The sequence below is a fragment of the Castor canadensis genome, chromosome 9 (genome assembly GCF_047511655.1).
Source record: "Castor canadensis chromosome 9, mCasCan1.hap1v2, whole genome shotgun sequence".
Lineage (NCBI taxonomy): Eukaryota > Metazoa > Chordata > Mammalia > Rodentia > Castoridae > Castor > Castor canadensis.
The window spans coordinates 28596499-28612970 of NC_133394.1; the positions used below are offsets into that span (position 1 = coordinate 28596499).

Sequence of the window (16472 nt, forward strand, 5' to 3'; positions counted from 1 at the left end):
TGCAAGTGTCACTACCACACATGGCTAATTAATTTATAAATAGCAGACATTTAAAAAATATCCATTCTTTGTATTCAAAACCAATATATAACTTTCAGTTTTTCAAGTCCTGATTTTTTTTTCTCTGAGAATTTAAGATTTTTCTTCTTACAGCTTATCAGTTGTAAGCACTTGCTCAGAATGGATCTGATCTACTGTGTGAAAAAAGAAAAAAACTAATTTCCATTCTAAATTTCTGCAAATTTCTTGCTGACTTTGTACCTCTATAATTCCTGTTAAATTGACAGTGTAACCAATATCTTCTATTACATTTTAAAATGGATTGAATGTCTGTACATTGAAAAATTAATGAATTATGCAATTTTTCTTCAGCTACTTCTTTGTATTCTTGATGTTTTTACAATTTTTCCTTTGAAACTGCATATTTTCCAGAGATGCAAAATCAAACTATCTGATAAGTTTCTTCTTTCTTTATTACTTTTAACATCTTGCTTATTTGTAGTATCTTATAACACTAATTAGTGGTTTAGAACGATATCAAATAGTTGTAGTACCTGTGGATACTTTTGTATTTTCCCTAATTTCAGATAATACTTGCACATGTCTAGTCTACCACCCTAGGATGAAAAGTGGCATTCCTGTAAATTTTCAGATGAAAATGAAAGACCACAAAAAACTATATTGCATTTGACTCTATCCCTGCTTCTTAGGAGAATGGTGAAAATATTGAGGCTCTCAGGTTTCATCTATCCATCCAGAATTTGAATGAAAACATATCATATATTTTAGTTTTCAGTTAGTTTGCAAGGTAGTGTTAATCATTGGTTTATACAATATTAAATACTTTTGTGTAGAAACATAGAAAACAAATGTTTTATAGAAAGGAAGTCTGTGAGTGTGAGTGTGCGTGTGTGTTGCCAACATAGCATGAAGTTGGCAGAAGTGCTGAATATCAGAGTTTTGTTTTAATTTATAATCTTCCTATATAGGCATTTTCATTAATTACTATAGATAAGCCTAAATTTGATGTAACTTTTATTTAGGTTTTGTGGCATCTTTCTCTTCTTATCATTAAAAGTTTATGTATTTGAAATCTTTACAAATAAGTGAGCTAAAACAAATAAAACTCAATTCACTTGAGATTTTGTCAACATCTGATGCAGTTATTTTCTGAGTAATTAGACCAATAGGTGGGCAATTCCCTGAAGTAAGCTACCCTAAAATTGGATACCTAGTTATTTCTGCAGTCAGCAGCTCATATACAGTGAACATATTGATTCACAAATTGATACTCAATTATGTAGAGTTGCTACCTGATTTCCTAACACTGTTTGCATTCTATGTGTTCCACATGCTTCTTAAAAGATGCCTCTTCTTAGAGTCTATTCTATGTCTGTATGTCCCATTTATACTGTTGGGGACATTGAAAGTACTGGTCTGTACTCATCTTTGATTAATTCAGCACTTGGGCAGAAATATAAATTATTTATAATTTGGATTTTGAAAATATGCATCCACTTTGGTGCATAGGGATATCTACAAAGAATGGGAAAATATTTAAATGCTTCTGTTTTATCATTTTGTCACTATTTAGGCTGGAAATATTAATTATTGAAGTATTAATACCTAAAATAGATGTTTTAAGTTTATAGAATCATAGATCTGGAAGGTATTTGAAAGTTCAAAGAGTTATTCTTCCTGCTGGAGAGCAAAAACAATTAAACCACAGAAGAAAGGTATGAATCTTTCCAATTTAAAAGAACTCTATGACATTCCACAATAATCCTAAATTACTCATTATGGATTAAGACATTGCTATTAAGAAATTTTTCTTTATAGCTAATCTTAATCCTAAAGTTATTAAGTATTTTATTTCATTCTATTATATTCTTTAATATTTTATTTTTAGGAAAGATATTGGAAGGTCACGATATGTGACCATATCGTGGTCACAGATACTCTGATCAAAACCCACCCAGAAAATGGTTTCTTTTGCTCCTTTCTTGCTCCTGGACCTCATACTATCACCGCTCTTTCACTCTCAATTCAACTTCAGATCTGAGTGAGTGAGTTAGGATTCATTTGTGGCTGTAAGTTGGAGATATAGGAAATATAGACCATTTATAAGTTCCTTATAGATGTTACAAAGGAAAACTATGCATGTGGATTACCATTTGGCAGTGATGCCAATAAGCACAATTTGTTCTTAATTGAACATTCACCCCAGATTTCAGGATATTGGGATCAGGATACCATCCAAGTGAAATTCAAGGACATCTTCTGTCTAGGGCATTTGACATTAATCCAGACTGTTCATTCACATTATTTGTCTTCACAAGTACAAGTCATGTTTTAATTTCATGTAGTCCAACAGGAATTAAGGATTCATTCCTCATGGTTTACTTTGCAAGGGATAGAATGAGATCATTAAATTTTAATCAAACTGGTTAAAAACTTTTTGCCAAAAGATAATTTCATTTTCAGTTTCACCAATTGAAATAACACTATGACAGCTAGCCAGTGTCATAAGTGAATGTTGAACTGCAATCCAAAACTCACCAGAGGTTTCATCTACTCTCTCGTCTACAATGTGGTCCTTCTGATGAACCCATTCACTGTTGCACTTGAAGTAGATCTGAGTGGCGGGGCTGGCTTTACAATACAGGTTCACAGGTTTATTCTTCACAATATAAGCTTCTTCAGGTTCAATAAGGAAATGTGGCAGAGGCTCAGGTGGATCAGATGGAAAAGTTTCTGGGAGTTCATGAAAAAAGTCATCATCTAGTGAACAAGAAGAAAGTAGAACATGGTGAAACATAACAACTTGCCTGTAAGTTGCATTATTCATTTAAAAATACTAACTTATAAATGAACTAATAAAGTGATTTAAATGCCTGCTATGTGTAAACAGTGTGTTAGGGCTGATGCCTGATTGCTCAATAACAGATCTGGATTATTCTCATTTCTACATAAGGCAACACTCAACACCAGGGAGAACAAATAAGCTGCCCATAAAACACAGGTAATGAATAATAACACAACTTAGATTGGGACTCAGGTCTGCCTCACCCCAAAACTGTGATATTTCCCATGTATTACTGCACTTCCCAATTTAGAAGGTTACTCTTGAGAGCTGAAACAAATAAAAGCAACTGCATAAGAAAAATTAGTTTGGGAAGTATAAGGTTTAGAGGTCAACCTTAAGTCCTTTAAAGGAGATGAGTTGAAACACTAGAAACACACATTAAGGATTTTTAAGTTCAGATTCAAATCTATCATTATTTTCAAAAGATGCCACTGTATAAAACATTCACTCATTCATTCAGACAAAAAATATTTATTGATCTCAGAATTACCTAAAGCACTGGAAGTATAAATGAAAATGTCAAGTCAGTCAATAGTAGAGACATCATAGAGCCTACAGTCTTGAAATGCTATTTGGACTTACTTTGAAATTACATTGTTGATGTCACATGGTGGTATATGACTAGAGAAACCTATTCTCATTAGAATATTACTGAGTGTTATCATGAGCAGCAATCTCATTTTTACAGAATTGAAAATTATCAGACATATTTTTCCCACCCTGGTGCTCCAGCACCAGTGGATGAATACAACCAAATAGTCACGTAAAATATTTGTATTCTTTGCAGTATTTAAAATTTTCTTAAACTTATATTCTAAATGAGTCTATGTTGTTTTAAAACAATCCTAAAAGTGCTTTCTCATAAAACCTATTATCATGATTTACAAAAGTCAAGGTAAAATAATCTTTCCAATAAACTGTAAGTAAGTTAAGCCTGATATGTACCTTCCTATGATGAACAGAGAAGAAAAAACTTTGATTAACTCCTGAAATATGCTAATAAGTAGGGTTAAAACTCTGGTATCAAAATTAAAACGTTTACAGATACTTTATGGATTCATATATGCAGTAGCAAAGATAGGCTGTAGTGTTGGTTCTTAAAAACTGCTTGCTCAGATGTTAACTTGAAACTCATTTCATTACTCATTCAGTTGTTTTCCTCACTGTGGGAGCTAGCCATTGATGAAGTGGACATCTGTCCATTAAGAAATCTGGCCTGGAACTTTTTTCATCTAGGTCATGGGATAGCTGTCAAATAGAAATGACACCCAGGCTCTGCCAATCTGTTTTGCAGTAAAAATTGGCTTCGCTTACATCACAGACAAAACTAGCTTTCAAAGCTGCTCCACAATTGTCATTTCCAGACACTGGCCTGTAATGATGCATTCTGCAGCTCGTGTTTTTTCTCACTTTACTTCCTTAATTTGATTCCTTCTGGAAAGGCATCATTTCTAGTTTTTCCATTGTCAAACAACAAGAACCCAAACTGTCAACTTACTAAAGAATAACCTTGTTTCCATCAATTCAACTCTTCTGGTCAATATGCAAGAACACTCAAGACTGCTTAAATAAACATAGCTCAGAAAGGCAAAGGGATGAGGAACTAACTATTGACAGATCCATCACCACAAACTGATATCCTGAAGACCTTATGCAATTGCTTTTTCTTCCAAAGCACTTACTGTCATTGATGAGGATGGACCGTGCTGATAATCAATGAAGCGCCACAAAATATGGAACTCAAATTTCTACAGAGGAGTAGTTTTTTTTTAATGATTTTTCAAAAAGTTAAATAAAATGCTAAGCTAAATTTTTAAATTTTTTTCCATGGGTTGATGCTTGTGCACACAATTATGATATGTGAACATGTGAATCCTCTTAAAATCCATATATTTACTTAATTATGTAATCAAAGGAATTATTACAAGATACCAAAAGATTGCAATATTTATATATGTTTGCATCCTATAGAAAGGCTTCATAGAGACACTAAATATTTATTTCCCTGTCTTGCCAAAACATGCAACTCTTTATTCTGATTATTTTATTGTAAACTACAGAGAGGACTAATTGAAAATGGGAAAAATACTACATGCATCTTTAAGTTAAAAGGGGCTGTAATAAATGCTGGGTGTGGGGAGACTAATGATTTTATAATATATTTAGAAAACAAATGAATAAACTAACTTTGAATTTTCTTAATTTTGTGTTTAATACAAGATAAGCACTACAAATAAAGAACAATAAATTTATGTCTTGATTTGTGGTTTCACACAGTTTTGATTTTTCAAGGTGCAGTGTTAACATTTAAAAAATAAACCTTATAAGAAATGGTTTCCATCATTAGAAATGTTTTGGTCGTATGACAAATCAAATATTTCTTTCACATATCATTCTAGTTCCTTCAAGGCCTATTTCTTATTGCTGCCCTGGAAATTTGCCTTATCTAACGATAGCATATTAGCCTACTAATATTTCTTATGATGATATTCATACTATAAATTTGACTCTATGTTCCAGATGATGTCACATTAGACAACATGGCATATCACTTCTTGTACTCAATTCATGTGCTAAAAATAAGTGTTAGTCACAAAATTTCATGACCCTTAGTTTGTAGATATGCAGGTGTCAATAGATATCTTAGTTTCTGGATATGTAGATGCAACTAAGCTGATTATTAGGGAATTCGGAAGTTGTGAAATTCCTGCCTTTTTTGATTTCAACACGTCCTGGGTCTCCTACCCAGCCATGGGAGTTGTTCCACATGACATTTTCCCCACCATCAAGTTAAGCATGCTAAGAGACTTTGATTCCTTTGATTTCTCTAGACAAAAATGCCAAGAGGCAGAATTAATTTACAAATATGATGGTGTTTTAGATACTGTCTTTTTAATAACATTTTACATTGAAATGTTCTTTCAGAGTATGTTTTGGAAATCAAACAACCAAGTCTGTACTCCTCAATCAAAAGGATAAAGAAAACTTCCAAGTATTCAAATATCCAGCATGGCTAAATCTATGCATATTTAATGAAGAAAAATAATCAGCTACAAATGCCACTTACTCCACATGAACATTTAACTACTCTGCTCCATGCATTTGCCTCTCATGTACGTGGATAAATTTAATCTTCAGCTTTGGTAACCACTTTACCAAAATTATTATTATTATCAATCTTCAAAAACATAGAAATATATAGCAAATGCTTAACATTGAAGTGGAAACCATTTGAAAGTAGGATCTGTATTGTTTTCATTTTTATTTTCTTAAGTCTAGTGTAGTACCAGGCATATTTTCAAAGGTTAATAACAATCTTTAAAACTCATGAATATTACACTGATGGCAACTTTAATCATTTCTAGAGATTTAGAAGGTATTTTGGAGTTTATGGTACCTCAAATAAATTTATCAATATGATATGTCATAATTATTTTCACAAACAGGACTAGCTATATAATGGCTCAGTGTAGAAAGGAAGAATCAGGGTCCCTTGTTAAAACTGTGTTAAGAATTGTGAGATGTTGACAGCAGAACATTAAGTCAAGCCCTGATCTCTTGTGCTAGCACAGGTCACAACACCCAGGAATCCGGTCCACTCTACAAATGTCAGTAAACTGAGCATTCTACTTCATAAACAATCTGAAAAAATGAAAACACATTTATCTTAATAGGTACTCATTTTGGAACTTATTTGGTGTTTCCTAGCATTTTTTTTTTGTCTAGAAGACATAGATTTTTATATTGAGAAACACAGGCTCCAGCCAATTTTTGCAATAGGAAAGTGAAGGCCTAAGACTTTACCTGTTTGTGTTTTTCCCTTTGGATATATTCCAGTGCCCATTCATGGGCCTGATCCAAAACAAGGAAAACTCTGCCATGCCGAGGCTAACTCTTTCAGGACTACTGGAGGTCTATTAACTACATGGAGATCAGAATGATTGAGATTCTATCTTGAGCTGATAGACAATTTATTGTCATTCATTTTACTACACAGACAAATCAGCTTTCTGATACTATGAGGTCGTAGTGCAAAACTTGAAGCTATAAGATTTGATTTGATTTTTTCCACAGGGAGATCGGTGACTGTATCCTCTTATCACTTTATTTCGTACTACAAATATCTAAGAGGTGATATCAAGGTGACAGTAGGAACTCAATTTGTGAACAGCAACTTCAGACTGTGAACTTATTTCTGGCAAAATGTTTCAGTTATCCTAAACTACTATATTTTATAAAAAAATGTATACTTCAGCTTGGTATTGATTTTGTTACTCTATTTGGCCAAATGACTTGAATAATGAAATTGCTATCCAAAGCAAAATTATCCAAGTTGTTTTTGTTCTTTACACTGAATTCAGTATTAACTTAAAGTTATTGCCTTTTGTGATGTAAATGTTTCATCACTTTTCACTTTACTCCCCTCTAACACTTGACTTAATTTTTTACTTCCTACTATTACTTGGCAAAGACATTCCAACTGTAGTGCCACTTTTATCTTGCTATCAGTAAATCTCAGTATTTCCTTTCCTGTTATCTTAAACAGACTTTTGCTTTTTCATTTACATATAAGAAGAGAAAGCTTTGCATCATGTATTATTTTTATAGACTTTCATTCCACCTAATTCTTGACAGGAAAATATTATGCTATGAACATCAATCTAGGAAGCTTTAGGTTTCTGGTTTTATAGCTATATATCGAGCCTTAATTTTCATCAACTTAATATATAAGTTTCTGTATTTCTGAATCATAAGACTTAAACTATTATTGCTTATATCATAAAATATAGGACCATTATCTCTTTGTCTGAGACTTGAAGCGTATTCTTCTGAAATGGAATTTATTTCCAAATGATTCAAGAGCAATTTAAAATGAATGACTGCAAAGCTAATTTTATCTGCATTTGGCTACCCATCCATCAGGGAGATAATTCATGATATATTACAACAAAAGGCAGCTGGAATTAAGTATTTGAATGAGACTCCAGCTTATTTTTAATATTTTGATTAAAATATCCTTTGGAAGACAAAGCCTATGGTCTATATTTCAAGAATCATATTATTGGATTCATCATTTAAATTCAAGTAGTTGAATATATAATGCCTTAAATGTATTGCACAATTTGGAAGTACCATATGATTTCTAACTTTCAAAGGAAAAACTTTTTTTTAGCTTTTAAAGAAATACTTGCTGTATCATGTCCTTATATTATTAATAGTGGTATGATGTTCACATGCTTTTACATGCAATTACTTCTGACATAGAGACATCTCCTTTTGGCCCAGTTTAAGCTTTCATGATCTCTAACTTTCACTAATATAAAATTCTCCTCTTTTCCTGGCTACCAGCTCCACACTGTGCTCTTGGAAGAAATTTTCAAAAACACTTTTATTATCATCTTCAAATAATTTAATAAATGTAATATAAAGCAAAATGGTAAACTTCTTTTTGCTTGACAGGCTAGGTAAAAAATACTGAGGAGGTAAGGAAACATGAATTTGCATAAAGTGGCTAGCAGAGAGAACTTGACAATGTAAGTAATGATTAAATCTCTGTAACCTCCAAAAAATACTATCTGTAACCTCCAAAAAAATAAACCTCCAAAAAAGCTATCTCACTTCTTAGAATCTACATTACAGACAAAATGACAAAAAAATGTATACATATGTGTACAAAGATGTTCACTGCAGCATTATTTACTTAAAAATTACATGGTACAAGAAAAGGCAGCTAAAATTATTTGAATGAGACTGAGAACAATAGACTTTCAACTGAAGAATGGTTAAGTATTTTCTGAAATAGCTAACCAAAGGCACTCTGTTTTGGCCAGTTACAAAAGGAGGCAGATTTGTATGTGTTGATCTAGGAGGGCACCCATTATTTACCAAAATAAAGGAAAACAGGCTAGTTTTTGTATAATTATGCCATTTTTTATTTACAGAGAGAAAGAGAGAAGGAGAGAGAGAGAAAGAGAGAGACAAAGAGAGAGAGGAGGATATGTGTGTGCATACGTGTATAGATGACAAATAGGTAAAGCACAGAAGTTGATATACCCAAATATTAGAGATAATTACTATTAATTCTGGGGAGAAGAATTAGAGGACGTTAGGGAACTATTTGAAGGCTTTTCAAATTTTATATTACAGATAATTTCTCTTTTTCCTATGTTTTTTGATCTTTTATTCGAGTTAGCAGATAGAGAAACTAAATAATTTCTATGTGCAATCTATTGTTTCCATATAGATTAATGGCTATACAATTCTTCATTAAATTTAACTTCCCAAATCAATAGTACTGACTCCAGTAAAATTTACTGGGTGTCTCCATTAAAACCTGTATTTATGGACCATGTTACTTGCAAGTATATAGCATTTATTTAATTCTTTCTGGCTTTGTCTCACTTTTCTTTTAATTACCATTTCCCTAATTTACTCAACTCTGTGACCTATAATTTTGAACTAACAAAGTTCACTATCTTTTGCAAATTTAGTTCAAAACTCAAATTGATTTAAAAAAATCAATCACTGTCTAGATACTAGGACTCTCCTAGCTATTTTGATTGAAACTATATTTTTTTCAATGAAGTCTTTTATGTATAAAAAATAATGAAATAGAAGATATTAAATGTATGATAATATGAATTTATAATGGAATTTAGTCTACTAGTCTAGTTATGTGAATATCATGTCTATAATTAACTTATAATTCACTAGTACTTGACTTTCATTTTTAAGTGCTTAAAGTTAGGATATCATAAAGAATTATTAATATGTACAGAGTCTTTCATAGTGAGGTGCTCTCTATTAGTGGTTAGAGTTACAAATTCTGTACAATTATTATGAACCTTTGGATTTGAAGAGTAAAAAAGACCACACAGGTAAATATTATAAAATATTGACAGATAAATAAGACAACATAAACTTAGGGCTGACCTATTTAATAGTTTTCTTATAAGAATGATTTGTAGTATAGAAGAGTCCAACAAAGATTTGAACATTCAAGGTTATAATACATTCACATAACACATGCTAATTCACTTCCTGGAAAACTCTGTGATGGTCAATTTTATATGTCCATTTGGCCAGCCTATGTGGTTCTCAGGTATTCAATTGAACATTAAGCTAAGTGTTCCTGTGAAGGTATTGGTCGATATGATTAAGTCCATAATTAGTGACACTGAGTAAGAGAGATTATCCTAGATAATCTGCTTGTATCTCCTGCAACCAGTTGAAAGGGCTTTAAAGCAGAAAGGAAGCTTCTTTGAGCAACACCTAGCTCAGTCTTTAACTGAATAGCTAGAAACTATAACTTGACCAAGCTGACTGCATCAGACTCTCCCCACAACTACATCCAGATCTTCTTTGATGGCTCTTCTTACTCATCAGATACCAGTTTAAAAACCTTTTCCTCTGAAGGTCTCTCCTGGACATAAGCCTCTCCCATTGCCCTTGGCGCCTCCCTGTTCCTATTCATTCAAAGTTCAGAGGGAAAGGCATAGTACTGGTCTTATTCATTTCCATCTAGCCAAAGTCTTTTTTTCCTTTCAATTTATATTATTTTTCCTAAAGCGGTTTCATAGAATAAGAAATGTATAGGAATTGCCCAATTGATAATTGAAATTATGAAGCTTAGAAGAAACCTTTGGATAAAGTATAACAGACATATACATTATTAAAAAAGATGTATGTTTAGAGTTTACATAAGTATGGACCCCTTTCCAATAATAAAAAAAAAGTATGCTGAGATGTGCCCAGCCTTGGACTAAGTGTATTCCCTTATTAAATGGTGAAGTTGTGTTGAAAATGATATGAGTGGGAAATCACACAGTACACCTAAGTACAGTGCTTCTTCAAACTCTAGGCCTCATGTGACACTTGACTTCACTGCTCCACTTCTCCTTGTAGAAACTTCCTCCTCTCTTGGGGACTGTGCCTTTGCACTAGATTGCCTCTTATTCTATCCCTCTGACCTTTTTCTGTCTTCTTTGGTGCTTAAATACAGTCAGATACTTGCCAAGGTTTCTCCCTCAGTCTGTCCCTTGGGCATCTCATCAAGGCTGTGGCTTCAATTATCAGATCATGTCACACATATAACCTTCCAGTCAATCTCCCTACTTCTTAAAACCCTCCAATTCCTTTGCATTGACTTGAGAATGAAACCAGACTCTTCATCAAGGCCAAGAAAGACCTTCTGATCTGATTGCTGTTGCCCCCCTATGTCTCATTTCTAAGTCTCCTATCCTATTATTGGCACTCTCCAGACAGACAACCTGGTGTTTGTGTCTTTATCCATACCTAACTCATTCCAACCTTAGAGCATTTGCCCTTGCCTGTTACGGCTCTAGGAAGGACATTCCCTTTCTTTCTTGTCCACTCTACTTCAGGTCAAGAAATCTCTTGGAAAAGAAGGAATTCTCGACTATGTAATCTTAAAAAATGGATGCCTCTTTTTAAGAACAATTTGTTCTATCAGATTACTTCTTATCACCTATTACCATCTCAAATTAGCTTGCTTACTAAGTTGGTTGTTTATTTTATTTCCCCTCTCACAAAACTCCAGGCTTTATGGGATCAGAATTGTCCATTTTGATGCACACTGTGTCCTCAGCATTGACATCACATGGACTCATCTTTCCTCTAAAACAAGCTTTCTTTTTAACCCAGCTCCTGGTTTAACTTTTGCAGTCAAAATGAGGTCCTTGTCATTTTTACTTGAATTATTTCAGGTGGCTTGAGACTGATTTGGCTTATTTTGGGCATCCTTATCTCCATTCCATCATATAATACCCCTGTTTGATTTTTGTCACTGTCACAAAATAATAACTGAAAGAAATGATTTAAAAAGAATAAACTTCTATTTTGACGCATAGTTTCAGAGGTTTTAGTCCATGGTCACTTGGCCCATCACTGTGGGCCTGAGGTGAGGCTGAGCATAGTGATGGGGAATGCATGATGGAGCAAAGCTGCTCACTTCATAGCAGCCAGGAGGATGAGCGAGTGAGAGAGGAAGGAGCCAGGGGTAGCCCCCAGCATTCCACTGTCTTCAACTATGTTTCACTCCCTAAGTTTCCACCACTTCCCAATAGCCCATCAAATTCTGAACCATCAATGGACTAATTCATTGAGGTCAGAACCCTCATGGTCTAATCACTTCCTGAAAGCTCCACCTCTGAACGCTGCTGGGTTAGGGAAACAAGCCTTCAATGTATGAGCCTTTGAGGGACATTTCAGATTCAAACTGTAACAATGTGCCATCACTCAGAATAGCACTAATATTCTTGGGAATCAAACAGACTCTGCTGACAATTTTCACAATTCCACATAACAAGGATCCAAGCTTACTTAATTTCCAGTTTATTTTCCACCACTTTATCCTTTCCAAACTTGAGTCTACATTCCATTAGTGTAACTTTCAATTTTTTCCCTCTTCAATGCTTTCCTTTATTCTGGTATGTAATTCATTATTCCAAATTGACTCTTCAATGTCTTTCTGAATTCCATTCAAAAATCTATTCTTAATTTTCCCAGAAAAAATCAATCCTTGCTGTTCAGCTATAAAATCTTTTAAGGCAATTTGAGAGTCCCAATCATTTTGACTGCAAGCCAGAACCATCATATCCTTATGAGGCTCTAAAAGTTATTCTTCATTGAAGTGAACATATCTAAAATTGATGACTTGCTTCAAGAACTATGAAGAACATTAGTGTTATCTACATAGATTATGTATTACAAGTCAAATTCTTTGAATGTAATCTGTGCCTGTCTGTCAAAAGTGTGCATACATTTTTAACTATCATGGAAATTTTCAACTACATGCAAAATGACAGAACAAAAAACTTCAAAAGAACTTCTAGTACATATAAACTAGCTTCAAGGAATTTCAACAATATGTTCTTTATTCACAAAAAGTGTGTGTGTGTGTGTGTGTGTGTTTAAAAAGGTATTTGGAAATTAATAGGAAGAGAAGGTAATATCAGATATCAGAGTGCTAGGCTAACACTAAAGGAGTAAATGAGATAAAACAAATTAAGAATAAGAAATTCATAATACTGGACAAAATGAAAAGAAAATGAGAATATGTTAAAGTAAGAGTACTTGGTTTATGTGGTATAATACTGATCCATAAAATTAAGGTACTAAAAATAGTTACTAATGATAAGATCACATGGTTTAAAATGTGTTTTAAAAGAAATAACCATTAAAAGCTCTAATCACAGATTTTCCATACAAATTAGAAACCTATTTATGAACTGGGAGTAAAAAATGTTATTCCTGTAATTTAGTGAAATGATTTATTAATAATATACATGAAAAACATGGTAGTCTATAAATTCATACTAAAATTCATGAATAGGGCTAGGTGTGGTGGTACACACCTATAATCTCAGCTATGCAGAAAGCAGAGATGGGAGGATTATTGTCCTTGGGGCAAAAACACAAGAACTTATCTGAAAAATAACCTAAATGAGAAAGGGCTAGAGGTGTGGCTCAAGTGGTAAAGCACTTGCCTACCTAGTACAAGGCTCTGAATTCAAACCCCAGTACTTCCACATAAATAAATAATAAATAAAAATTTAAAAAGTCATTAAGCAAAGAAAACTTCAATATTGTGAAATCTGAGGCTTTTGTCGGATTGTCCCAAACTAGAAATCTAAGGATTGTCTTTGGCTCTTTCCTCTCCCTTGCTTCCAACATAAAAGCAATCAATAAGGGCTCCTCACTGCCTGGCATAATTCCTGAATATGTCTTCTTCTCTGCTTCTGATTGCTGATAATTCCATCATCACTTTGGCCAGAACATTTTCTTTCTTTTTTTTTTTTTGTTTATTCGTATCTACCCTCTTGCTTCCAGGCAGAAACTGTTCTCCTCTTATCTCTAATTTTGTTGAAGAGAGAGTATAAACAATAATAAGAAAGACAAAGCATTTTTGCTAGTTGAGATAAGGATAGTTATACAGGGAGACTCCTCGCATTGCTTCCATGTACAAATGTGTTACATTCTAAGTTGATTTTTCTCAAACTGACCTTTCCTCTAGTTCCCGGTCCCCTTCTCCTATTGGCCTCTGTCACTTTAAAGTTTATGCACTAGTTCCTTTGCATTGAGGACATCAAATGCTATCATGTTTTTTGGGTTTTTTACCTATCCTCATACCTTCCTTGTGTGCTCTCTCTCCTTATCATGTGACCAAAGTCCAACCACATTGCTGTATTTGCCCTTGACCTAAAGTCCGCATATGAGAGAGAACATACGATTTTTGGTCTTCTGAGCCTGGCTAACCTCACTCAGAATGATGTTCTCCAGTTCCATTCATTCACTTGCAAATGATAAGATTTCCATTCTTCTACATGGCTGAGTAGAATTCCATTGTGTATAAATACCATATTTTCTTGATCCATTCATCAACAGCAGGGCATCTTGGCTGTTTCCATAACTTGGCTATTGTGAATAGCGCTGCAATAAACATGGGTGTGCAGGTGCCTCTGGAGTAACCTGTGTTGCATTCATTTGGGTATATCCCCAGGAGTGGTATTGCTTGGCCAGAACATTTTCAAAGTTTCATAGCTGGTGTCCTTTGCCACCTGCCTAAACTCATGATTTGATTCTCCCTGCTCTGTTAAACCTTATGGTTCCTCAAGAAAAATCCAGTCTTGTCAGCATGGTATAGAAAATCCTCTGGAATCTGAAGTTTGTGTGTCACAATTTCTAATTCACCTGATAGTTTATTTGCTGTCTTCTCAATTTTGAACTACACTATGAACTGTTGCTTTTTACGCTGTTATATCTCCTTTATTAAAATATAATACTAAGATACTTTAGTAGCTAAAGTTTTACAAGAAAAATGCGAGTATATGTATAAATGTGTATGATACACACATAAGTAACATAAAAACACAAATGTGATCATGCTGAAATGTTTATGCTTTGGCTACTCTTTTTTTTCCTTTATTCATATGTGCATACAGTGATTGGGTCATTACTCTTCCTAACCGCCCCCCCCCCCCGCACCCTCCCTTCTCCCCACCCCCTTCCTCTTGCCCCCACCCCCTCGCTTCCAAGCAGATACTGTTTTGCCCTTATCTCTAATTTTGTTAAAGAGAGAGTATAAACATTAATAAGGAGGACCAGGGGTTTTTGCTAGTTGAGGTAAGCTATACAGGGAGACTCCTAGTTTTGCTTCCATGTACATATGTGTTACTTTCTAAATTGATTCTTCTCGAACTAACCTTTTCTCTAGTTCCTAGTCCCCTTCTCCTATTAGCCTCTGTTGCTTTAAAGTTTCTGCGTTAGTTCCTTTGCATTGAAGACATCAAATGCTATCTTTTTTTGGAGGGGGGGTACCTACCCATTCTCATACCTCCCTTGTGTGCTATCGCCTTATCATGTGATCAAAGTCTTATCCCTTGTTGTGTTTGCCCTTGATCTAAAGTCCACATATGAGGGAGAACATATGAATTTTGATCTTCTGAGCCTGGCTAACCTCGCTCAGGATGATGTTCTCCAGTTCCATCTATTTACCTGAGAATGATAACATTTCATTCTTCTTCATGGCTGCATAAAATTCCATTGTGTATAGATACCACATTTTCTTAATCCATTAGTCAGTAGTGGGGCATCTTGGCTGTTTCCATAACTTGGCTATTGTGAATAGTGCTGCAATAAACATGGGTGTACAAGTACCTCTGGAGTAATCTATGTCCCATTCCTTTGGGTGTATCCTCAAGAGTGGTATTGGTGGATCAAATGGCAGGTCTATGTTTAGATTTTTAAGAAGTCTCCAAATTTTTTTCCAGAGTGGTTGTACTAGTTTACATCACCAACAGCAGTGTATAAGAGTTCCTTTTTTCCCCCCACATTCTCGCCAACAACTGTTATTGGTGATGTTTCTAATGATGGCTATTCTAACAGGGGTGAGGTGGAATTTTAGTGTGGTTTTAATTTGCATTTCCTTTAAGGCTAGAGATGGTGAGCATTTTTTCATGTGATTTTTGGCCATTTGAATTTCTTTTTTTGAGAAAGCTATGTTTAGTTCAGTTGCCCATTTCTTTATTGGTTCATTGATTTTGGGAGAATTTAGTTTTTTAAGTTCCCTATATATTCTGGTTATCAGTCCTTTGTCTGATGTGTGCCTGGCAAATATTTTCTCCCACTCTGTGGGTGTTCTCTTCAGTTTAGAGACCATTTCTTTTGTTGAGCTGAAGCTTTTTAGTTTTATGAAGTCCCATTTATCTATGCTATCTCTTAAGTGCTGAGCTGCTGGGGTTCCATTGAGAAAGTTCTTGCCTATACCTATTAATGCCAGAGTATTTCCTACTCTTTTCTGTACCAACTTTAGAGTTTAGAGTCTGATATTAAGATCCTTGATACATTTTGAGTTAATATTGGTATAGGGTGATATACATGGATCTAGTTTCAGTTTTTTGCAGACTGCTAACCAGTTTTCCCAGCAGTTTTTGTTGAAGAGCCTGTCTTTTCTCCATTGTATATTCTTAGCACCTTTGTCAAAAATAAGTTGGGTATAGTTGTGTGGATTCATATCCAGGCCCTCTATTCTGTTCCACTGGTCTTCATGTCTGTTTTTGTGCCAGTACCATGCTGTTTTTATTGC

The 16472-nt window shown here is 34.2% G+C and overlaps 1 protein-coding gene across 3 annotated transcripts in view; it reads right to left on the reverse strand.

The window, feature by feature from the left end:
• Unc5c (unc-5 netrin receptor C) overlaps nucleotides 1–16472 on the reverse strand; it is a 358852-nt gene that overhangs the window by 150688 nt on the left and 191692 nt on the right. For all 3 annotated transcript variants that reach the window (XR_012435622.1, XM_074041403.1, XM_074041404.1), the window contains exon 2: nucleotides 2560–2781. Coding sequence is in view for 2 of the 3 variants with exons in the window: in XM_074041403.1 (XP_073897504.1) it covers nucleotides 2560–2781 (222 nt within the window). In the remaining variant the exon portion in view is untranslated. The remainder of the gene's footprint in view (nucleotides 1–2559; nucleotides 2782–16472) is intronic.